Here is a 26,418-nt window from a genome sequence, read left to right as displayed (position 1 = left end):
TATTTGAATGAAAAAAAATCAATGCATGAAATAAACAAAAGCGTACAGCGTAACTTAGTAATATAAGAGGTTATGAGAAGTGATGAGAAAAATGGATTAAATTTACTGATCATGTCAACAGCTGCAACTCCACTGACCTCAACGTGGTGGAACATATTCACCCTATGAGAATCAGCATATGGCAGCGTACAGATGAAACATATCACTACACATGGAATCAGCACATGGCCTATGCACCACACAAGCCCTGTCCATGAGACTTAAGCAATATTTGTGCTGGCCACTCTGTATGGGGGTGAACTTAACCCTTGCTGATCTAACTAAGAATAGGAAGAAGGGTGCAGTATGTCATAAGCAAACATTTAGAGAATGGTTTGCAATAAAATAAATCACAGCCACAGTAATCTGGCAGGTTGTAGTGCCAATAAAGCTTATTACCATAGTCAAAGCCAATACCCAAATTGTCTAATAATATCTTTACTGACGAAAGTTTCTTTAGAAAAAGAAATAGGACTATAGCTGAGCACTTTTAAGTGAAATAAGAGATTTATAGCCAGTCAAAGCATAAAAATCCTAATTGGTTTTGTACCTGATGGTTGTTTTTGATTAATATTACTTTTGAGCACAATTCACTCCTTATATATTTTTTCCTTGACAATGGTGTTGTGCACAGGCTGTTAATGGCAGTTGGACTGCGCTGACTGCATATTTGCACAAAGAAACATACTGCACTGCATGGCATCTTAGCTTAAAACAAATACTTTACATAAATGGGCATACAAAGGGGAAAACAATTAAAACATGTGGCAATGCAGCTGCAACTATTCTATGCTGTTAGAGTTGTCTGCTTTTAATTCCTTTGATCTTTTGGAGATTTCCAACTTCTTGTTCCAGCAAGTGAACAATATTTCTTTTGGCATTTTTAATAAACAGAATTTAAAAAAAAAAGATGGATGAAGTGGAATTCAGAGTAGAAAAGAACATCACATAAATTTAATTTGGCTTTTAAAAATATCAGCAAAATGGTGCAACATGCAATAATTATGCCAAAAAACAAGCTGTGTGTTAGACTCAGCGCCTCAAAATAAAAACTGTGTACAGGGAGAGATACAGCCCTATTGCACAGGAAACAAAACACTGCCTATCTTCTTTGATCATTTCCTATTGCTGGATTTCTAAATGGGTGTTTCAGCTGGGGTCGTTGCATTTATTTATCATCCTAACAAACAAAGCGCATTAAAAAAAACATACTGAAACTATGATCAATGGGGAAGAGCAATACAGCTTCAAAACTGAAGAAACTCCACAGATCGTTAAAGATAAAAAGTATAGAAGTTTATTATGTATCAACTCAAGTTTTCATGTCTTCATTTCCACCCCCACTTCCTAATAAGAATTATTGGCATTGCATGTCCATGGATTTTTAGAAATGAAGAGATAAATAAGCTTTGGGGTTCTCGCATTACATATCATAAAATGCCACAGTTTGCCCCAAACAAGAGCAACTCTGGAATTCACTGACCAAACTTTTCAGAGCCACGAGGCAATTTTGAAGGATTCTAGTGTTACAGAATCCTTTATGGGCCTTTTCCTTTAACCTTTTTTTTTCTCTAGATACTTCTTCCTCACTTATGCCTCTACCATGATAAATGTAATACCATAAATGCCCCTAAGTTGAAGTGACTACATATTTCCGGACCTTCACTCAGTGAAGGTATTACAACTGGGGAAAACATCATATAAACTTCCATCCCTCATAACACACAACAGAAGATGAGCATCTTCCTGGTAGGAACTGGAATCTGCAAGATTTATGCATGGCCCAGGGGCTTAGTTAAGAAAGCATTGTCAATTTTATAACTTGGACATGATTTTTTAAAATGTAAAAACACGCAGGAAATTTATGCTTAATTACGCTCAAAATAGATCAGTAGCACGGTGCATCTGTGGGTTCCAGTCCCAGTTCCATAAGAAATTGACTTCCCCAACTCTTGACCTACAAGATGGCCAACATTATTACACCCCAGTCTTCATGTCAGCCTCTTGATTTTGTGTTTCGTCACTGGTCAGGAATTCATATGGTTCCGTTCGGTCATTTGACTGTTCTTTATGCACCAAATGTACCATTTCTTGAGACTTGCTGGCTTCTCCATTCAGTCCACCTATCTTCTTGTCCTCCACTGCCCCTTTGCCATTATTAATCACTAGTTTCTTCTTCTGTCCACATCTAGCAAAAAAATAAAGACAAATGGAGATAATGATACTAGGAAGTACAAAACACTGACTGCATATTTTTGGAAAGTGTTCACAGGAAGCAAAGAACTTGAATCTGCCAATGGAGACATATGCAATGCAGTAGGTAAAGCTGCGAAAGATAAAAGGTTTCTCAGGGGTGAGTTATAAAGGCTCTTATTGCCCTTTTTCTCCTTATATGAACCTAGAGCTTTCAAGCATATCATCCTTCATGTACAGCTAATTTATTACACGAGAGAGATGGAACCAAACAAACTCTGGCCCTTGGCTTGAATTCCTAAGATTCTTAAACTTTCAAAACGTCTGTAAATTTGGGTTAAGGCCCATCTCTAGCAATCTAAGAGGACTGCTTAATTTTTCTGTTTAGTTTGCCAGGACTGAACCAAGTGAACAGCTTAGGGTTATAACTCTACTGTCAACAGTTCAGATCATTAAAACAGTAGAAGACGGAAAATAATTGTGCTGTGGTGGTAGAATAATAAAGCTATCTATGCAGATCTATTACCAGTCTGGGATGCCCCATCACACTAATTCAGCTTTTTGGCTATGTTGCATTGAGGAGGTGACCTTCCACCTCTGCACAGCCAAATATAGGTTATTAAAATGGACAAAAATATTCCTTAAATAGCTACTGTGTTTGTGCAGATGTACTTTAAAATGTTTCCTTAAGCAAATTCTGTCTGAATTACTAATTTGGCAGTTAAATAGTTTTGCTACTATCCCTTGGAATCAAGCATATTTTGTGTCAGCAGACTGACATATGACAGCTGTTTTAGCCAAAGTGACCGCCAGTAAACCTGCCTTGTCTCGATCCACCATGTTTACTTTATGTAGCATAATGGAACAAATCTTGCCCTGGCTTACACAGAAGAATGAGAGAGACAATACAGAGAGAGAGAGTAAGTCATTCACACAGCTTAGAAGACAGAACAGAACTTCTCTGCAACAGTGCCCGAACTGCGCTGTACTTTTCCAGAATTGTAAAGGGAAGGTCTTAAAGATGAACATTTTGCAAGAAGCTATGTAGGCAGATTTCTCATGTTATAAAAAAAACCCTTCTTGTGGAGTGCTGAAAATCATGCAGCGCCATGGGCTACAGATTTTTAAACACGTAACTCATTCAAGAGCTGGGGAAAAAAGGAAAAACTGAAGTAATACAACCAAGCGATTTGGCACCCACCAAAAAGATTTCATCGTTTGGCTGGGATTTCTATACGGTCCTGTAGTACACTGGCCTTACAACTAGAAAGACTAAGCCTACCGAGCATAGACTCAAAGATGTAAATGTCATACTACCAGATTAAAGATTTCTCATGAAAACTGGATTCGGTATACAATTCCCATTCTACCTGGCCCATACAAGAGGAGAACTGGAAAATTGTATGCTTGGTTTATTTAAAAAGTCATGCGACTCTTGGGAAACCTCACAACCTAACTAGCCACTTATGGGTGAAATCCTTCTTAATTCTACATATATCTACAATTCTACACATACATATATGTGTGTGCATACACAGTTTGCTTACAGCACCCTCAAATTACTTATTTTGTTTCTTATCAACAATCTAACAACAAAGTTCCTGTGATGGTGTCATAAATGATTAGTTTAATGAAACTAAGATTCCACAACATATATCCTCTGGCACATATAATAAATTCTCTGGTATGTTAATGATGCAGCATGAATTGCACTAAATAGTTAAAAATCAACTGGCATTTCTCAAAGTAGATGAAAAAAATTAATTCTTGATTTAACAACCCACTTTCTCCAGCACCTGTGCTTGTTCAGTTGGGGCCTGAGTGGCAACAGAGTAGAAAATGATCAGGCCTCTAACTTCTCACTTTATAAAATTCTCTTTGGGATCATTAGTACATATTAGGGTTTAATTCACATGTACCTAGACACAGGCACAGATATAACCCAATGCTGTATGTGTCATTTAACTCCAAGTCAAAAATATGTTTTCAATTAACAAGATGTAATCCATAATTTATAGCTTCCAGATTGCTTCATTTCTGGTCAGACACTATCTGCATTTAATCATAATTGGTTCTGTTTGTCTGTTTCTATGGTGATCTGGCGGCAAAAAAAAAGCAGGCTTGACTTCAATAAATATAGCAAAATGACAAATGAATCAATAAACCATAACATTCACACTGTAATTCCTGGATCACTTAACAAGAGGGATGTAATTGATATTTTAGAGAATGACAGTTAACATGAATGTAGTCATATGGACAGGAGCTGATGGAAATCAGGATATCTTTGTTGATCTCAGTATATCAACTGAGGCTCTGGCCCTTGGACTGCAGTCTCCATTCATTGATTTTGGATACTGATACGCCAGAGAAGCCTGCTAAAGACAAGGAAGATTCTTTCCCTCAATTTTAATTTCCACTAGTCTCCTACAGGTGAAGTCACATGCCAATGGGCATCCTGATCTTATCTCCTGTCCATTAAATAGCTCACCCTTTTGGGGGCATACTAGCCCCCCTGTTAGAGATGAGGTAATGATATCTTTCCAGCAACTATAAGGCTCAGTATAAACTAGGGTTTATACCTCAGGGTTTGCCCTGGATGTCAACTCTGCTTGTTACATCACTACCTGGCTCTTTCACAGACTTCCTTCACCTTTCTCAGTTTCACCAGGTCTGAAGCCTCACAGTGCTGTTACAAGGATATTTTGATTAAAGTTTATAAAGCAGCTTGAGATCCTCATACAGAACATGGTGCAGAAAGGGAAGCTTCAGCAACAATGTTTTTTTGTTGACACTGTCAAACAATTTCTTGAGTATTAAAATTTTCCTCTTCATTTTTCTTTCCACCAATCTTAAATCAAAGGTCAAAACTGCAGCTCACTCCAGCCAAAGCGAAAAATACCCTCCTCTTCTTCCTCCCCTTAATCTTTTACTCAGTTCTATTCATCAACTCAAAGTCTTTCCCACCATCTCTCATGGGCTTCACAGTAGGCTCCTTTTATAGTCTGCAAAAAGGGATGGTGGTGACCTGATTCTCCACAGCTGATCCTCACAGTCCTGCTGCTTGCAGGTCCCTCCCTACATTACTGACAACTGATCCTTCCTCTACCTAGCGGGAGCAGGTGAATCTTGTCTCTGCATCCTTCTGAAAGGAAACTACAGAGAGACTACCACAAATAGTAGTTGTACTCTTTTAGGTAATATACTACCACATGGTGTAATGTTACTTAATTAATCTGGTGATTACCTTGTCAGTGTTTCTGCCCATCTCTATGTAACATATTTCATTGAGCTCAGAGGGAACAGCAGCAGGCAATTAGCATATAATAGGTAGAGGCAGGTTTTTCCTTCTCTAGGTGTGCAACTTAATTTTTTGTCAGTGAGCAAATGAAGAAGTGAGGATCCACTCACTAATTTCATGTGGCTTCTCATGAGTACTCAGGTTCACCTACACAGAGCTCAAGGCAGAACTGGGGCATCAGATAAAAACTGTTTATCCAAAAAAGAAGGGACATACTATTTATTGAGGATCATTATGGTAGGAGTTTTTCTCTGTTGTACAGCCACAGTATGTATGTTATGAAGCTCCCAGGAATCTTCAGACTCACAGCAGTAAAGGCAGGAAAGCAATATGTTCCAAAGCAATGATGACCAAAGATACAAAGGGGCTTCCTTACCTCCTCCGACTGTTGACAGCAATGCAGACTGCAAGAATCAATATCAGAGCCACAAGAGCAGCAACTATGATCAGCCATTCTGTGAATTGAGGAATAATATGGCCACTTAAATTTAGCCTTAACTTTTTTGTTTTGCATGATGGTACTTTTACATTCATTCACACTTCTCCCAATGACAGATCTTTTCCAATATAAAAAAATGAAAGGGTATAGACAGAACTAGCAATTACACTAGTATCAAATGACATTAGTAAAACATGGTATGATGCACCTGTTACATATCCATGCTCCTATAGAGACACAAGTGTACAAAAAGTGTTGCGACTCTATCCCTATTCATTCAGGGTTAAACGTATAGTGATTTAACTCCAGTGTGTCCCTTATGTCCCGGAGCATCCAGACATAACAGTTTCATTGAAACAGCTGACACATGCTGCCTAGCAAGAACTTTTCCTCCCCTTCTAAAGCAGTTGCCGTCTAGAGCTTTAGTTTGTTTTCAAAGCTACCTGTCATGTGCTCCCACACATTATTGAAATGTGAAGTACTGTGATTTTAAATATTTTTATGGAAGCACTTGAATTTTCATTGTGCTGGGCATGATACAATGGGAATACTGTAGTCAAGCAATAGTTCCTAGAGTCCTATTTTCACTATTGCAAAACTCCCATGTGTTCCAATACATGTTTGTTAAAGTTTAGGAAAGATGGCAATCAGAAATAATCATACACTGGTAGTAATAAATAAATAGTATACATTTCTATAATAAATATTTCAGTCCCTTATTTTTATTATTCTGTGCTCAGGATCTCAAAGACAATGACTTCAGAAACCAACCTGGTATCTTTGCTGATCTTGGTTGTGAAATTACTGCTATTGTTGTGGACTGCCCAGGAAAAGAAGTTGCATCCATAGCTCCTATGTGTGGTCTTCTGCGGCCAGATCTATTAGTTGTAAAGCCTAGAAAAAAAATCCATCTATTATGCACAACAGGTTAGAAATATTTTGAATTACTAAGCACTGACTTGTCTATTTAGAATTAAATATACATAACTACAGATCTCAGGTATGTTTTCAGAAAGAAGGAATTTAAACTACAAAATGTACCCTAAAGTAATATAAAAAAAATTATGCAGACTCCACCTCATAAAAGTACTTTCCCATTTGGTCCAAGTAAGAGTAGCGTTGGTTCTATGAACCACATGATTCAGTTTCTCCATGACATTCACTGACATGTTTTTGAAAGATTTCATTTTTGATCATTCTATACTGTAATGGTTTAAATGGAATTAGAGATGGTTTTAAATTTTTCAAGAAAAATGAAAAAATGAATTGATAAACTTGTTGCCAAGAAGGTTTCTGAGGTCCAAAGTGGAATGTCTGGTCAATCCCAAAGAGAAAAAAGAAAGACCAAAGGAAACCTTCACTATTTAGATCTGCAAATAGCCATTTCATCACAAATCCATTATATAAGGATAGTTTTTTTTTTTTGAAGAGTTTTATTTTCTAATGCAGAACAAAATCAAATTTCAAAACTTCAGCATTTCTCATGAAACAGATTTTTACTTTCTGGTCAGCATTAAATGCGATAACCACTTCATGAACTGGGCTCTTAAATATTAGGATGTGGTTCCTATTGGGGATAAGGTTTTCTGTACTCTTGCATGTAAGCAGCATGTAAGGGCACAAACAACATGTGGCAATATGAACTGACCACATAACAGAGACAAGGACAAAGGATGAGGTGTGGGGCAGGTGCTCTTTTGTGCAAAACTGGACCATTATCAACTCAGTTTTCTTAGTTTTATACAAAGTGATTCTTTCAGACATTACATGACACTATTTGGCTGTTGATATAGTTCAAATATGCAGAAGTGGCAGGTCTCAGAAGCAAAAGCCCAGAGAGACACATAAAAACATTAGGTTGGGAGGTAGCATTAAGTCTGCAGTCCAGACTTACCCCCAATCTGTCCTATTTCTCATAAAGTAGCACTCAGCTGGGCCATGCCACAATGAACTTTATTCTTGATGAAAGTAGCATCTCTGGCCTCCTCTATTCTGCAGAGACAGTTAGCCATGTTCGTCTGAAGGCAAGTAACAGGCAGGATAGATTTGCACTTCATAAACTAACCAAAGTAGATTATATATATAATTACATACATGTGTGAGCATATATAGCACACATCCATGTGCTGAAACTCACTTTATCAGATGCTGGAATTTCAGCCTATGAAAGCTGTGCTATACTGTATATGTATCTACTACAGTTAATCTACAAAGTGTAAATCTACCCTACCCTCCTCTATTTGCATACTGGTACCAATTCCAGTCAGATTAAATTTAGCCAATAAAATTATCTTTGTGGCCTACTAAATAGATCATGTCATTCCCTTCTCCTTTCCCAGCCCTCATTTTCAATCCCATCATATGCTTCACTGAAATTTATTTTCCTTGCTCTTCAAGGTGCTTCACAACTTCTCTGTGGCCAAAATCTTTGACCTCATAGAATCATAGAATCAATGAGTCGGAAGGGATTTAGAGAGATCATCGAGTCCGACCCCCCGCCATGGGCAGGAAGGAGCACTGGGGGTGGGAGGGGTCATAAGACCCCAGCCAGGTGCCTATCCAGTCTCCTCTTGAAGATTTCCAGGGAAGGTGAGACCGCATTCTCTAACGATAGCTGCCAAATGCAAAAACTAGGCAGCATATTTTTCTACTGTTGAATTCAGCCACAGAGCAGTTTGAAAATTGTCCAGAAACTCATTGACTGATGCACTGCTTCATGCTACCCCACAGGAAATTCATAGCTCAACACTGATGGCTGAGCACTGAAATTAGCAGCTGGGAGATTTCATATAGTTTCCAAAAACACAGACAAAGATTAACATACTATTATATTGGCTTATGTACCACACAGTCTTGAAGGGATTTTGTGAAGGATACTTGTAATGTTTTCCAGGAGGGAAGGCAACACAATTCTCCATCCATAAAGCCCCAAGGAACTCAATGGTTATTTATTGCTCAGTAAATATTTACCAAAGATTTTGACTGTACTATTACCAACACTTAAAACTTTTACAATGCCCAGGATTAATGGGTCCAAAAGTGGATGGGGGGGGGGACTAGAGCTTCTGTGATATTCATCTTATAGCAACGTTTTACTATTCCTTCCTTATGAGAGTTTTGCATTTGTATTTTTGAAATGCAGTTTCACTTTCCTGCTAACGTCTTTTGGTCAAAAGATCAGTCATTTTTATGATGGCAGCTCACAGCTGTACATAACTGTAGAGAAAAAGCAGACAAAAGCAGGAGACACAGCTGACTGAGCAAAGAGTTTCCTCAGAATAGACCTTCAAATACGTTCTATTATTATGTGAAGCGAACTTTCTTTTTCATTCAATTCATGATACACAGGACACATCTTGCAAACAAATGAACCCCCAAAGTAGACGCCGATTCCCCATGGTAATACACATGAAACCCACTGTTCTGCTGTGATACAGCCATTGCTAAGAAAAAGATGGACTTATTTTTTCAAGCCTCCCCACCAACTTTTTATAGGGCCTTGTTGACATCATGACACCGACACTGCAAAACAGCTTTTCATCATGAAAATGACATCCCCTCTGACTTTTTACAGGTTGTACACATTCAGAAGAGCAGTTTAACTATATCTTCTACCTAGGGTCTGATATCTGAATAGTACATTAGGAAGTCAGGGAGAACAGGGAACTAGAAAACAAGAGACATGAGTGAGTTACATACTGAATCATTATAAATAGATAACGAAGTATCATTTATAGAATATGTCTACATTAAATTTATATTTATGGTGTCTCTTTTAAAGATCTTTCCCTCTAAGGGTTTATTTTGTTTTGGTTTATTTCATTGCATTGCATGCATATTGTTTTTTCACTAAAATCTGAAAAATGCCAAGATAAATTAAGAGTGACCAAAGTCAGTGTAGTAACACGTGAGCTAAACTGGTGCAAAAGGATAGTATGTTTAAAGTTTCCCAGCTAGGCACCATGGCCGGGCACCACTGCTATAGAAGAAATCTACTTCAATCAAGTAGTTGATTGAAGTAGACTGATTCAGGCTCTTTTGAAAATCAAATTAAAAAGGAGTTTATTAGAGGCAAATTCTGACTCTCTTTAATTTTTATGTTTTATAGACTCTCTTGTACACATTGTTGTGAAGGATGCTGTATGTATAAATTTTCATATTCCTTGTTACATGCAAAAAATAACCACAGATTGGCTGTAAATTAGATTCAATGAGACACGACTACATCGACTTGCACAAAGTTATGACAGCAGAGAATTTGGCTGAGCACGTGTGAAAAGAAATAACATTTAGAAAAATCCTAGTCTTTGGGTTGATGATTTACATGAAAAGTACCTTTGGTTCTAAGGAAAAGTCCCTAATTTTCCCCAAAATATTGTTTTCATGTTGCAACACGGTTGTGTTCATGGATGTGTTCCATGTATTTTTTCACATTCTCATGTCCCAAACCAGCTTTTAAAACAGAAGCTGCTGACAGTTGTAAAGCTTGTTACCTCCAAGTATACAGAGAGGGAAATAATTAAAAACAGGTTACCCAACAACAAACATTACAAAGGGAAAAATATTATAGTGAAGATTAGCTTCCTTGGTGTGTTCATGGTATAAGGACAGAGAAAAAGAGATAGATGGATGTCATTTTGTTAGCTTTCAAAACAGCTATTGTTGGAGGGTGAATAAACTGAACTGAGTAGAGAGACAGAATAAGAAAGCAGAAAGATGGTATTAACCTCTCAAAAAAGTATAGTAGCCAGTATTTACCATACTGTCTGTGCCACCACAGGCAGACAAAAGTAATTGTAATCATGTCTTGTAATATATGCATTTGTATGAAGTTTTTGAGACGATGCCATAATTGCTGAAAAAAAGAAATGCTACTAAAGTCTTGCCAAAAGAATTCTTAGAAACACTAATTTTAAATCATCTCACTCATAATAAATTAATAAAGAACTAACTAAATACTTTCTTGTCATGTACCTTGCTAACAAAACCGAACCAAACCATGCTCGCCCTGTGTTGAGCACAACTTTCCTCCCCAAATTTTATAAATGTAGGTACACAAATACAGCCCAAGACAATCAGGAAAAATCAAGGAGTAGGGTAAATGATTGAAAGTTGTTGTTCTTACTGGTAGTTGGAGGGGTGCGTTTTCTGCCAGGATCCCTTTCAATTTCGGGAAAAAGATTAGGTATCACAGCAGGCCTTGTATTCTTTGTGGGATATATGTCTTCCTTATCCCTTCCAGGTGTCAGTGGCTCTTGAGTTGAAGTTTCATATTTGGAACCATCAGTGGAATCCACAACTGTTACAATTATGTTCGAAGCAATTTTAAACTTAACATCTAAAGAACTACCACTCACATTTTTTTTCCTTCCTCGCTTATAGAACAGACAGATATCTTTCAAATGTTGGTAACATTACAGCAAAACAGGAAAGGCTTTTCCATTTTCTTTCACATTTGCATTGTTATTTCAACTTTTTAGGCAACTCCCTCCTACTGATTCTCAGGGTACTGGTGTCAGCCAGAAGACAAGTAATAGTTACAATAGACCCAGAAGAATAGCCATCAAAAGAGCAGGAAGCAGCAACCACTTAACCCTGTAGCTCAGGGCTGATGACATGCTACACATTGGAATGACATCTACAAATTAGGAAATTATTTCCTATACTGATATTTCAGCAATTCATTTAGCAACAGAATTTCCACGATATTCTTAAGAACAAGTTTTAGTGGATGAAAGGTACATAAATAAAAGAGCATAAGAAAAGTTGGACTGAAAAATTCCTAACATTGCAATTATTGTTACATTTCCTTTCCCTCATTATTCAAATGGTGCTCTAGAGTAAAGAGGTTGCTGCTAAGCCACGGGCATCAGCTATCCAAACACTGCCGCTACACCGTACCGAAAACATGACCCCTGCACCATGTTTACATTCCTTATTTGCAAGTGTACTAAATTATACTTGGTAATCACACCAAAAGTAGAAGGAATGAAGAAATCAGAGTTAGCCATCACCTTTACACCTAGAGTAAAGATCATCAACCAAACATAGGTTTTATTAAAGAACTTATTCTCCAACTTTATCAGCAATCAACATCTAATATAAAGTCCAGAGAGGCAATATTGGAAAACTTCATGATTCCAATATAGAGAAATAAAAAGAGGATAATGAGAAGAGGTACTAATAAAATGCCCAGGATTACCTGGGATTTACAGGTCCAAATCATTTGAAGTTATTATAAAATATTTACTTTTGCAACTGTTTAGACGTTCAGCATTCACATTTGTAAATGACTTGGCAAATCAGCCAAAACATATATGGCCACATTATGATACAAGTCAAGGTTGTTTAAGAGCATTTTATGCAATATTTTTCAATCTACCAACCAGAAAAGGAATATGAGAAAAATCTAAAAGAACCAACTCTTCCTGAAGTCAAGAAAACACCAAAGTGAGGAATTATACCCCTACCAAAAAAAAGAGATTCTGAGCAGCTGATTTACTGATACCTGCTATAGTGACAACAGTTCCACATGAGATTATTAAAATGCTGAGCTATCAAAGGCCATCAATAGAAAAGGGTGCAGCAACCACTTGACCTTAAAATTCAGCAAAGATCACAGATCGAAGATCACACTGGAACCCCATGCAACAAATAGAGCAATGGTTTTCTCCTCTAGATTTCACCGAACCATTTTTGTGATTGATCTTGGATGATGGCCTTCAGAACATGCTTTAATGGCACAGAAGGCACACATGATTTAAAGGTGTTATGATGAATTTGAAGGGAGAATTTAATTTCAAATGGATTGAGGTCGAGCCACAAGGACAAACAAGAAGAAAAACTAATTGAAAACATCCCTGCTTTGCCAGACTTATGCCTCAGTGGTGATCATATGAAAGAAGGAATGCAAAAACCAGCAAATGAATTTGCCACCAGGAAGCTGTGAAGTCAGTAAGCAACCCAAGAAGCAGGCCTCAATAAAGAAGTTATCATGCAACACTATTGGCAATAAGTATCTAGGACATAGTGCAAGAAGCAGACTTAGAAGACTACATTATACTATTATGCAGGAAAAGTGAGAGTAGAATAAAGGACAATTGTTAAAAAAGTTTATTATTACATAGGCATCAGACTCAAGTCCCACAAGTTTATTATGCAGTTACTTATAGCCCGTTTAGAAGTCCAAGGATCACATTTGCAGTTGACTGTTCCAGGGTAATAAAATATTATTGGGGTCCAAATTACGTATAAATAAGGCTTCTTGATAATATTCTATTTATAATAGTGTCAATAAAGCAAGACAGGGAGAAAAAAGAGAAAATCAAAACAAACAACACAAAAAAGTCAAAGAAACACCATGCAAACCTAATTTTCCAAATAAAAAAATAGATAATCTCAGTATGTGATGTCCTGCAGTCTGCTCTAGTGATGTCAGCTTGACATGGACAACAAAAATCTTTCAGAAGATTTTAAAACTATTCTTACAATGTACTAGCTAGGATAAAACCAGCCCATCCAAAAAAAAAAAAAAAAAAAAAAGACAAAGAAATAACAATAAAGTTCCTTATTCTTAGAGGTACCTGTGTGAGAGGTGTCATTTTTATGATCTCTATCCTTTGGAGGGGTAACTCCAGGTAGCGCAACATCTTTGGAGGTAGCTGTAGAATACTCATTTCCATTGCCCCTTTCAGGGGGAATATTATGCCAAATAGACTCTCGGGTTGAGGCTTCAGGTCTGGAGGTCACAGCTGTTCAGCGATGATGAAGCAATTGGGAGCTTAGTAACTGCAAAGCCACTAGACACCTTATTCTTGTTATTAATTCCTCTCCCTCCCATACCTGGCCTTTCCCATTAACTTTTCTGCAGTCTCTAGAACACAGGAGGAGAAAGGCAGAGAGAGCCTTTTCATCAGATTTACAGCAACTCTGGCTGACTCAGATGATTAATTTACTCTGGGGCTTAACCTGTCTTCTCTGAGTATGGATATGGAAGCAGGAAGGGGGAAGGCAATGTACCAGCTTCCATTTGAAACTCAAGTTTCTGTGAATCTCTGAGCTCAAGTCAGTGGAACAGTCAGAACAGCTCTCATACAGCAGCACACTTCACTGGACCTACACAACCAGATCACACCACATGGTGATAAGAAATGGAAGTCTTAGGTTCCTGGCAGTGCAGGAGAAAGTCATGGCATTTAGGAATCACTGGGCTAGGACTGTACTCACAGAATAACCCGACTAATGAGGGCATACAGATTTTCTTTGGCTTAAGTGAATCCCTGTCTGCCTCAGAATAAAAATAGCATGATGGCAAAAGATTTATCAATTACTGTAATGCTTGGAGCCACACATTGTTATGCTTGGGAATCCTGTTTACCACTTCGACCACTTCTTCTCACAATAAAGCAAAAAGGCAGAGGAAAGGCCCATAAGAATAACCCATGGTCTTCCTTCTCCTCCTTCGATAAAGGAATGGAAAAGTTAATGGAGACAGGAATTTTTTCTTTAGCTGACTCCATGCAATGAGGTCTAAATGAGGCTAGTAGGAAGATATTGAAATAGATCTAATAGTAAAAGAAGCCGTGTTCAGAAGAAATAATGTCTCATTTCACACAGGGTGGTGAAATGACCACAGTTCATTATTCTTACTGGTACCCGTATGAGAAGATTCACTTCCTTCTTCATTTCCATTTGGTGGAGCAGTTTCATGTGACACATGTTCCCTCGAAGTACTAGGGGAAGGTTTGGCCTCAGGTCCCCATCCTGGTTTATGAGCTGGTGTTAGAGAATCTTGGGTTGTGTCCTCAGGTTTGGCATCAGTGAAGAAAACTGTTATGATGATGGTTGAATGAAGGTGAATGAAATATTTGCAGAACCATCATGCCACCTATAATTCTTACACCCTTAATTCTTCTCTTTACATTTCACTATTATCTTTTACAACATTTCAACTGTTTTTACAGCACAAAATGTGGGAAAAAGAAGAAAGGGCTTTATGTGTTCTTTCACACTGTTCAAGGTTTCTCAGTTCTTTAACCAATACCTTTTTGCTGATTTCAGGCAGTGGCATTATTGAGAACAGTCCCAGTAGCAATGCCCACAGAAGAAAGACCAAAAGAGCAGAAAGATGAATCTACTTGATTCAAAAACTCAGAAGAGATCAGAGCTATGGTGCTGCAGAATCACTTCCAACAAATACAGCAGTGATTTTCCTTTGAGATTTCATCAAATCATTTTTGCAATGGACATGATAGCCTTTAAAACATGCTTGGGTGATATGGGAAGCATACACAATATGAAAGTTGTAATGAATTGGAATGGAGAATTTCACATCAATTACAACATTTCCATCCCTCATTGTGCAAACAGTACTCTAAAATAAAAAAAGATTGCAGGTGAGATAGGGGGACAAGGCAAGGGAAAAGTCCTCAATGCTGCACCACACTAACATTCTCAAATTGCAAGTACACGAAAGCATAAACTCAGTGGTGATCATATGATAGTTAGCAGGAATAAAGGAAGCAGGAAGCGAGTTTACCATCGCCCAGATGTACACCTTGCATACAGATCAGCAAACAACCCAAGACCCTTATTAAGAAGTCATCATGCAATAAGCATCTAATACAGAGAGGCAAACTAGAAAACTACATCACACCAATTCCAAGAAATAGAGTATCAAGAGCGGTGATAGTTAAAATGCCTATTAGTACCGAGGGAAACCCAGTTTCAAATGCTACAAGGTTATTATGAAACAGTCTACATGGGACCTGTTTAGAAGTCCAGGCTCTACATTTGCAGGTGCCCAGTCCAATCAAATTAACTTACAACTTAACTTAAATAAACGTAATCCAGTAACACAGGGCAAAGATAAGAGAAGATTCAAACAAATAACTCCAAAACACTGAGGAAACAGCAAAAGAAACAACATTTATCAACTAAAAAAAAAATTAAATCCCTGAATAGCTTGTTTCCTAAGATACAGTGAAACCAACTCAGTGAGACTGATGAAAATTTATCAGGAGGTTTTTAACGTACTGTAACTGTGACATAGCTCAAACAGAGTATTACAAACATCCCATCCAGAAGGAAAAACATCACAGTTCATTATTCTTACAGGTACCTGTATGAGAGGTGTCATTTTTATGATCTCTTTCTCTTAGAGGAGTAACTCCAGGTAACGCAACATCCTTAGGGGTACTTGTAGAATACTCATTTCCATTGCCCCACTCAGGGGGAATAGCATGCCAAAGAGGCTCCTGGGTTGAAGCTTCAGGTGTGGAAGTCACAGCTGTTACAGTGATAATGAAGCAATTGGGAGCTCAATAACTGTAAAGCCACTGGACACCTTATTCTTTCCATTAGGTTTTTTTTTTCCCCCCACCCACACACCTGGCATTTTCCCCACTATACCTTGGCAAAAAGGCCAAGCAGCACAAATTAATACCACCTTTGTCACGGCCACAAGCTTTGGGCATTTGGGATGCAAGAAGAGGCATGGATGTGTGTTTTCTTGACATTTGTGATACGACAGACGGTATCGTTTTCCACCCTCAGGTTTTTCTCAAGTCAATGGAACCAGCCAAAATAGCTCTCATACAGCAGCATGCTTAACTGGACTTACTCAACCAGATCACACCACCATTAAGGCATGATGACAAGAAATGGAAGGCTTAGGTTCTTGGCAATGCAGGAGAAAGTCATGGCATTTAGGAACCACTGGGTTAGGACTGCTGTACTTGCAAGGCAACCTGACAATTGAGGGCATGTGGGATGTCTTTGGTTTAAGTGAATCCCTGGCTGCCTCAGAATAACAATAGCATGATAACAAAAGATTTATCAATTGAATATAATGCTTGGACCCACAAATAATTATACTTGGGAATCTTGTTTACCACTATTCAACCACTTCTTCCCCGTATAAAGCAAAAAGGCAGAAGAAAAGCCAATAATTGTAACCTTTCCACCATCCTACCACGTCCAAAAAGAAAAAAGGAATGGAAAAGTTAATGGAGACAGGAATTTTTTCTTTAGCTGATTCCATGCAATCATTTTGGTCTAAATGAAGCTTAGTAGCAAGATGTTGAAATAGGTCTAATAGCAAAAGAAGCCGTATTCAGAAGAAATAATGTCTCATTTCACACAAGGTGGTAAAATGATCACAGTCCATTATTTTTACTGGTACCTATATGAGAAGATTCATCTCCTTCTTTTTTTCCATTTGGTGGAGTAGTTTCATGTGATACATTCTTCCTCGAAGTACTAATGGGATGTTTGCCCTCAGGTCCCCATCCTGGTTTATGAGCTGGTGTCAGGGAATCTTGGGTTGAGCTTTCATCAGTGGAGACAACATCTGTTATGATGATGGTTGAGTTTACTGTATATGTAATATTTGTAAAACTACCACCTACAATATGTTCATCCTCAGTTCTTCTCTCCACATTTGATCATCATCTTTTACAACATTTCCACCATATTTAAAGCAGAATAAGAGAAAAAAGGGGACTTTTTCTTTTTCTTTATACTACTTTTGTGTGGTTTTTTTCACGTTTTTAACCCATACTTGCTCAGGGGTCTAGAGTAGGGACAGCGGGCACAAAGGAAAGAGTATGAAAAAAGCAGGTTGCAGCAATGCTTTGACTTTGTAGCTTAAGAGTGATCAGAGATGGAATATACTGGCACCATATACAACAACCATGGTAATGATTTCACTTTTGAGATTTTATTGATTGAGATTTTATTGTGCTTTCATTATGCCAACATTGATTTACATAGTGGCATTCTTTAGAACATGCCGCAGTGCTGAGAAAAGCCACATATATCATAAGAGACTACGATCAATGAGAATAGAGCTGTGGTTCTCAACCAGTGTTCTTGGGTACCTGGAGTGCTGAGAGCCTCCTCTTGTAGGTGCTATGGCAGTAGCCAGGTAAAACTGTCCTATGTGCATTCCTGCTGCATTAGGGCTGTGACCATCTTAAAAAAGGTAGGAGCAAGCTTGGCTGTAGCCCTTTCTGATCTGGTCCCTTCTATCTGCATGCCTGTTTCCAGGAGGAGCATAGGAGAGGCTGGACTGGGAAGAACTACCCAGCACTAGGCAGCTTCTGCCTACTTTAGACTGATCACAGTCCTAACGCAGCAGCACTGTGCACACATGCCACAGCCCTTCCCAAGATGGCTGTGTAGCAGTCTTGTGGAGCAAATTTATCTGGAGACAGCAGAACCTGGTTGTGAAGCACTGAGGTAAGTTGAGGCAGCACCAACAGTGGTTCTTAACTGGGGATGCCACTATATTTTAGAAAGCAGTGGAGTGGTGCCCTGACCTTGGAAATATTGAGCACCACCGGAATCGAGAATTCATGATATTCATGACACTACAATTACTGTGAAACCCTCTGTCCTCATTAGCCAAAAGGCACTCTTGTATTAGGGGATTGCTGCTGAGCTACCAGGACATACAGTCAGAAAGTCTCACTGAAAAATACCACCACTCACCAGATTTACATTCCTTAATTGCAAGCACACCAAGGTTAGTCGGAATAAAGGAGCTAGTGAATGAGTTTGCCACCACCAAGCTATCCATCTTGCAAAATGACCAGCATACAGCCCAGTAAGCATGCCTTACTAAAGAACTAGCTGACAACATTACAGTGATAAGCATCTAATACAAAGTCAAGAGAGGGAAAATTGGAAAACTCCATCACACCAGTATCCAGAAACTGACGAAGCAGTGAAAACAGCCATTGTTATAATATCTAGTAGAAACTATTCAAATCATGCAAAGTTATGAATTAACTTGAGAACTATCCACTATATACATTTGCAATTTACCAGTCACACCAAATAAAAGATTAGTGGCAAAATTAGGATATAAACCAGGGGCAGGCAATTATTTTGGGGAGAGGGCCGCTTACTGAGTTTTGGCAAGCCATCAAGGGCCACATGACAGGCAGCCCAGGGCAGATTAATATTAATTTTCTAAATTTTTTAGGGGCCTCATGGGCCAGACAGAATGGCTTGGTGGGCTGCATCCAGCCCCCGAGCTGCATTTTGCCCATCCCCGATATAAACCAAGCCTTTTTCTTACAGCATTTTATCTGTAATAAGTATTAACCCAGAAACACAGGGGGAAAAACAAGGGGAAAAAATATTAATAATGTCCCTGACAAAAGTCAGAAAACATCAAAACAAACAATTCCATAATATGGAACAAATTTTTGTTACACTGATTTCCTATAACCAGATGTTGTGACATCAGGTTGGCACTTATTGCTATAATTCACCAGAAGATTTTTAACCTATTATAGAAGAAGCACTAACATCAAGAATTGAAGCCATCCCAACCATAACGGAGAAGTAATAACAATACTGAGCAACAATAATGAACAACAGTTCATTATTCTTACAGGTACCTGTGTAAGAACTGTCATTTTTATGATCCCTTTCCCTTGGAGGAACAATTCCAGGTAGAACACCATCCTTGGGGGTAGTTGTGGAAGACTCATTTCCATTTCCCCATTCAGGGGGAATATCATGCCAAAGCGACCCTTGGGTTGAGGCTTCAGGTTTGGAGGTCACATCTGTTACAATGACGACGAAGCAATTGGGAGCTTAATAACTGTAAAGCTTCTAGCCACCTCATTCTCATCATTTGTTTTTTCTATCTATACCTGTCCTTTTCCAGTTAACATTTTGCAGAGGTCTTTAATCATGAAAGCATGTTTCATTTCAGCATAGGCTTTCTCAGCTGTTTAGTCCAACCCCACCTGAAAACTGGGGATTAACACTTTTGCTAGGAGTATCTAGGTAGAAGTGGGAAGGGGGAAAGCAGCAATACGCACTTTCTGTTAGATCTCAGTTTTCTGTTAAATCCCTAAACCTCAGACAAGGACATGTCTACACATGTGCTTTAATGCATATGAACGTGTCATGTAAAAACTGTGTAGTTACAGTAATACATAGTAAAATACACTACTGCACATTAAGCGTCACTTAAAAACCATGTACATTTGTTACTGAGCATTAAGGCACCCAAACGTGCATTTGTTTTCTATGTCACAATGGAGGGTATTTGTACACGTTTGTGCCGCAGTGCTGGACACTTTTAAAAGTGGCCAGCACTCCAAAGCATGCAATTGTATAAGTGGCAAACTGCACATCAGCACTGAGAAAATGGCAGCAGCTGCTTTTGAACTAAAACACATTGGAGGTGTTTTAGTTCAAAAGTGCACCACCGTGATTTTCTGCACACTGATGCGTTTTTCGCCGCTTACAAAACAGCAGCACGCACCAGCTCATGTGCGGAGAAGACTTGATTAATCAAGTCTTCTCCACACATGAGTCTGCTTCAACCCGCCAGAGCTCTGGCACATCATGGGATGAAAAGGTATGTATATAAATGCCCAGAGGTACTAAATTTAATGTGCATTTAGGTAATGCACATGTAGACATACCCTGGGAGTAGCAGTTAAAATAGCTACCCAACAGCAGCAGTCTCTCTTGAATTTATACTTCCAGATTACAACTTAAGTAAAGCAATGACAAAAGAAATTCTTAGGTTCCTGGTAATGTAGGAGAGAAGCCAGTTTTCTCATAAAATAAAATCACTGACCATATAATCCAGACAGTGCTCTTTACTATGAATTGTAGTCTCACCAAATGACTAAACATTTAGGAAAGGTCATGAATAATACATTACCAACAGATTCACCTTCCCAAATTTAAACTCTGTTAAAACTGAAAGAAAACTATAACTATATTAAATTAGGATAAGGGAAAGATCAAGCTGTGTAGCTTGAAATATACTTAGTAAACCTTTCTATTTTATATCGCAGAAGGAACAACTAATTGATTCAACAGCAAAATGAGAATAGCCCATCACAGTGATACCAAGAAGGGTACACACTACTGTGAGACACAATATTAAGGACGTAGATTTATTTTTGAAACATGGGGGATTATCCTCTGGGGATGTCATTGAAAGCATAGGTTAAATTATTTATCTGATATTTCTGTTAGGCATTTTCATTTGTTAACTGCTAGTATGCTAGTAAGGTAAAAAGCAGTTCTTCTGAAGCAAGAATGTGTATGTCTTAGCTGCAGGAAAGAAGCAAGACTATATTCCAATACAAAAATCTAGTAGTTAAGGAACCAAACAAAAAGAGCTCACAATGCAACCAACTCATTTCTTATTTCCTGTGGTATAAATAAAATGTTTTCTCTATGTGCCTCTTACATTTATCAACAACAGAAAAAAAAATAATATAACCCAGATATAGAAGGACTAATGTCATCCAAAAATAGAAGCTAAAATACATGTAATTCATTTTTCTTAAAGGTACCTCTCTGAGTAGCTTGATCTTCCCTTTTGCTTTCACTTGATGGTGTAAGATCAAATAGCACATTCTTCTCGATAGTTTTTGTGGGATACTTTTCCTCAGTGCTGCCTCCTAGGTGATCCACAACAGATGGTGGAACTTGGGTTGAGTGTTCACGTAGGGAACCATCAATGGAAGTCACAGCTGCTACAATGATGGTTGAATTAAATGTGAACTTATGTTTGCAGAACCACCACGTACACAAGTTTCATCTTCATTTTCTGTGCTGTTCATAACAAGCTTTGCTCTTTGACATTTCTTATTTGGAATATAGAAGAAGACTAGGAAGAAGAGTTCTTTGCTTTGTTCCATGTTATCACCAGTTTTCCTACCTTTTTAACTAAGACCATTCTGCTCTTTACTGGCAGTATTTCAGTTGAAGAGAACTCCACTTATAATGGACAGCACAAAAGCAAGACAAGAGAAATAACAGCATCCACTATCTCTGTAATGCAGTTTTGACCACAGTGAACAGGATGATTCCATTATGTAAATACAGCAACAACAGTAATAGTTTTTTTTCATTTAAGATTTCACTGCCTCATATATGTTACAGTAACTCATGTCCAAACAGACAGACTCCAACTATGAACTGGAGAAAAGATCCTTCACTGACATGAAAGACATAAATATACCACACATGAAAGATGTATGGCATGTTGGAAACATACTACTGCTGTGATTTAATAGGAAATCTACTGCCTAAATTATCTAAACAGTGGTTTATTATAAGAGGATTGCTGCCACACCACAGAGACAAGGTGATGGAAAAGCTAATCAATAACCCATCAGCAGTCCACCAAAGGGGCAGACAGACATGCAGACCCCTGCTCTAACTCATGGTACTTTACATAAAGCACCATGAGTTAAAGCACCCCCCGCAACCAAATAGACATTTGCCTGTGGGTCAAGGGCATGGGGGAAAGATGAAGCCTGTCTCTGGAACCCCTGCAGTGGAGGGACCACCCCTCTCCCCCAGCCCCACCACCTATTCCCAGCTCCACTGCTGTCTGCTCTCTGCAGGATGGGAGTGGAGATAAGGGAAGAGGAGTGAGCTGCAGTTTGGAGTTTGCCCAGACTGAGCTGGAAGAGGAGGTGTGTGTGTGTGGGGGGGAACTATGAGGCAGGGGGGCTCCGGTTCACCATCCCCTCCCTCCCTCCCCAGCTCAGGCCAGGCAAACCCCAGCTCGCAGCTCACCCCTCCTCCCTTCCCCCTCCCTTTCTGCAGACAGCCCCAGGAGTAAGGCTGGGTGACTGCACCAGAGATTGACCCTAGGGAACAGAAGTAGAGTGCCTTCTCTTCTGCAGAGTGCCTTCTCTAAAATAGAGTGCCTTCATCTGATCTCTCATTTGATGAGGATTAATATGTTATGTAATCAGACACTTCTAAAGCACTCAGCAGCCATGCATGTGAGTCATGGCACTGAGGCCTGATCATGCAACAGAAGTAACTTCTGTGTACACCCCAAATGTATATTCCTAAACCACAGTTTTACCATAACAAAACCCAAGGGTGATATAATAAAGGCTAACATGAGCCCAGTTGAAAGAAGTTTGACTTCGGGACCACAAACAAATGCCCTTATCATTTTTGGAGGATATGGAGGATTTTTTCTTAGTCACATATTAGCAGTTATTGTGAAATTCAACTTTTGAATGCCATTGTATATTTTAGTGTTGACATGTATAAACTCCATTGAGGGAACCACTCTAGACCTGTGAATAAAATAAGAGATTTCTATACTGCTGTTAATGCTATTTACAATAAACTAACAGTAAAGGAGAGAGGGGAAATGCTAAGAAATAAACCAGGCTGTCATGAAAGTATTTCTAAAAATTCCTTTCCGTATAACGTAGGGAGACAGAATTAACTAATGCCTGGCATTTGGAATGTGATATTTCCATTGCAACCTATTTTAGTCATATAGCTGGTACCTGAATGAGAAGTTTCATTTTCTTCATGTTCACTCATATTTGGAGGAATAAGTCCATGTAGCATGCTATCCCCAGTGGTATTTGCAGGATATTTGTCTTTATTGTCCCATCCTGATTCAAAAGGGGACAGTGAGCTAGGGGTTGAGCCTTCAAGTCTGGCACCTTCACTTGAGTCTTCTGCTGTTAAAATAGTTGTTTTATGAATTGGGAACTTATTATTTACACATCCATTATGTATATTATTCTCACCTTCATTTTCTTTCTACCAAAGACCTCTTTTTGTTGTATTTAGGCTGTGGTTCAGCAATCATTTTAACATAAGCTTAATTACTTCAATGAACTTAAATTTAAAAACACTCTTTAGCATTGTTTGAATTTGGGCTTTACAGCATAAGAAAAAAAACTCAAAGATGACGTTACATTCTGTATTGACCACTGTTGCTGTTTTCTTCATCTTTCTATATAAGGCTCTGTAGCTTTTCTGAAACATTTTTTTTATAGAAAACTAGTGACAATGGCGATAAAAGTAAGAGTGGAAATGAGCAGCAGTGGCAACTTGCCTATTTGTAACTGAAATGTGAACCTGGTCACATGACATAAGTATTCTGTTCCTTCAGTGTGACAGTGATGAATACATTTGCTTATTAGAGATTTTGCTGCTTCATACAAGTTGTTGTGCTTCTTGTCTGATGGGGAAATTTTGACAACTGAGATAATCTATTTCTTTTATGTTCTCTTAAATGTATGATCATTTGAATGTATTCCCTGAAACATTTAAACTCATACTTTTCAATTATGAAAATGCACTATGCAACACTTCTGAATGACAAATTAGGCCACACAAATAAAAATATTTCAATAATTGCTGACTCTAAGAGATGTGGTATAAGCCATTCAGCATAAAGACTGAAAGAGCTACAGAAAACTGCACTACCTTCACCCAAGAACGATATTTTATGAGCTATAACACAGGTAGAAGTAAACCATCCTAACAGTTTTTCTGAGCTTAAATAGCAATGAATCTATGCATAAAACAATTTTAATAATGCTAAGATAATACAGTACCTAGATACAAATCTTTAATAAAAAGCATATTGCACTTGAAGCTTTCGCCTTTGATGCCACTCACATGGTGTCAATTTAAGGAAAAAAGCATTTTTACCATTCCAGAACAGGAAACTCTGAGGATGTTAGGGAGCTTCTAATGCACATCCAAAGGGATGGTACAGTGCACACAACAGCACTAACTTCCATTCTGCATGAGTCACACTCCATCTTCCAGCTTCCCCCTCAACTCCCAATCAATAAGTAACTCCTATCTCCATAACCTAGCTCTGAGTGGTAACCAAATAAAAAGACAGGCTCAGGATCCATATGCATGTATGGTGTATCCATATGCAGATGGCAGAATAAGGAGCAACAATCTCAAGTTGCAGCAAGGGAAGTTTAGGTTAGATGTTAGGAAGAATTTTCGTGCTAGCAAGTTACCTAGACAGGTGAGGGAAGCTCCATCCTTGGAGGCTTTTAAGACCCAGCTAGACAAAGCTTTGGCTGGGACAATCTAGTTGGGGATGGTCCTGCTTTGAGCAGGGGGCTGGACTAGATGATCTCCTTACATCCCCTCCAACCCTAACTTTCTATGATTCTATCTAAAATGTATGACTTCCATCTTTGTTTTTCATGGGAGAATATACCTAAAAACTTTCAAAATACACAGCTCGTATGCACTTGACATGTAACCATACTGTAATTCAAAACTTAAACATAAGGGGACAATATTTCTTTCATTTACTCAGGAGGAACTATGTCCTAGCCTAATAGATGAATTGGTATCGTCTCGGAGTTTATCGGACTCAAAATAGTTTTAATGCCATAGAAAATGAAACCACTCCCATGATCTGACTTAGTTACTCATACTAATACCTGTTGAAAAATGTTCACTTTCACTTGGAGGAGACGTTCCAGATAGTACATTATCCTTAGTGACATTTGAGAGAGAATGATCTACAACAGTCCTTCCAGGATGAACACCATGAAACAACGGATCTTGGGTTGAATCTTCAGGTTCTTTTTCTTTACTGGCGATCACTGTTATGATGATGTTTGAATCAAATGTGAACATAACTTGCAGAATTATCATCCATATTATTACCTTATACTCTTTTTCTCTACATAATAACTCCTGTTCCTTTACTGCTGAATATAGTGTAGAAAATGAGAAAAGAAAAGTAGCCACACATCTTTTTCCTCAGCATCCCGATATTCTCTGTTTCTGATAAGTACTGCCCTAATCTTCAGAAAGCAAGTTCACTGGAGAATGTCCACATGACAGAAGGCAATTGCAGAAAAGTTTATGGTATCCACAATAGAAGAAAAACTAGCAACAACAACTTGCACCTCTAATTCATCTTGGATAGATACCAATTAACCCACAGAGACTGTAACTTCTGGATTCATACATGTGGAAGTAATAATTAACTTTCTCTTTTGAGACAGTATCTCTTTGCTTAATTGTAGGCTTGGCTCCAGGGAAGTTGCCGTTGACTGTGGGAGTGCTACACATACTTTGGCTGGATAATTATAATAGATGTGTAAACATATGTGAAACTGAAAAGGCACATTTATGCTGATATTTTGGCATGTAAATTCCTGCTGATAAAATAAATGCATACCCTGATCATTGTTCAAGTTGCTATTGCTTAGACAAAAAGAGATGCAGTCAGAAATGTCTTGAAGTACCACCACCATACCAGATTTACCCATCAAAGTTAAAAGCCTTCCAAAGATGCACTGGAAAACATAATGCATATAGGGTTAAGACGACTGTCTAAATACAGTCTAAGAATATTTGCCTTGACTAAATGCATTCCATAGGTGACAGGGTCATGGTGAACTAAAAGTTCATTAATTAGAAGCAGAGAATAAAGACTTCCCTGCACAATAAGTGATAAACCATCATCAGAAAGATTGAGACAGCTAGAGAAAATTGCACTAACTATACTGAAAAAAGTTCAGATATTTTTAGGGGAATTATCATGCTTTCCTCAAAATCCACATTTCAAGCAATGAACTCTTCATAAAAGGTCTTTTTACATACATACAAACTTCACTAACTAATCCTTTAGCTCAACACACTA

At 38.3% G+C, this 26,418-nt stretch overlaps 1 protein-coding gene across 1 annotated transcript in view; it reads right to left on the bottom strand.

Annotated features, from left to right (window-relative positions):
* Window positions 1-1,164: 1,164 nt before the first annotated feature.
* The window catches only part of CD44 (CD44 molecule (Indian blood group)), a 92,494-nt gene continuing 67,240 nt past the window's right edge, over window positions 1,165-26,418 (bottom strand). Inside the window, exons 12-23 of the mRNA XM_019551930.1 lie at window positions 25,205-25,369; window positions 23,282-23,461; window positions 21,311-21,493; window positions 19,382-19,549; window positions 17,173-17,346; window positions 16,093-16,260; window positions 14,622-14,804; window positions 13,556-13,723; window positions 11,098-11,271; window positions 6,744-6,866; window positions 5,910-5,988; window positions 1,165-2,227 (exon numbers count right to left, since the gene is read on the bottom strand). Coding sequence (XP_019407475.1) covers window positions 2,017-2,227; window positions 5,910-5,988; window positions 6,744-6,866; window positions 11,098-11,271; window positions 13,556-13,723; window positions 14,622-14,804; window positions 16,093-16,260; window positions 17,173-17,346; window positions 19,382-19,549; window positions 21,311-21,493; window positions 23,282-23,461; window positions 25,205-25,369 — 1,976 coding nt within the window. The 3' untranslated portion in view covers window positions 1,165-2,016. The remainder of the gene's footprint in view (window positions 2,228-5,909; window positions 5,989-6,743; window positions 6,867-11,097; window positions 11,272-13,555; window positions 13,724-14,621; window positions 14,805-16,092; window positions 16,261-17,172; window positions 17,347-19,381; window positions 19,550-21,310; window positions 21,494-23,281; window positions 23,462-25,204; window positions 25,370-26,418) is intronic.

The sequence above is a fragment of the Crocodylus porosus genome, unplaced genomic scaffold (assembly GCF_001723895.1).
Source record: "Crocodylus porosus isolate Cpor-Errol unplaced genomic scaffold, CroPor_comp1, whole genome shotgun sequence".
Classification (NCBI taxonomy): domain Eukaryota; kingdom Metazoa; phylum Chordata; order Crocodylia; family Crocodylidae; genus Crocodylus; species Crocodylus porosus.
The sequence above is the reverse complement of the archived record's forward strand: the minus strand, read 5'-3'. Positions and strand labels throughout refer to the sequence as shown.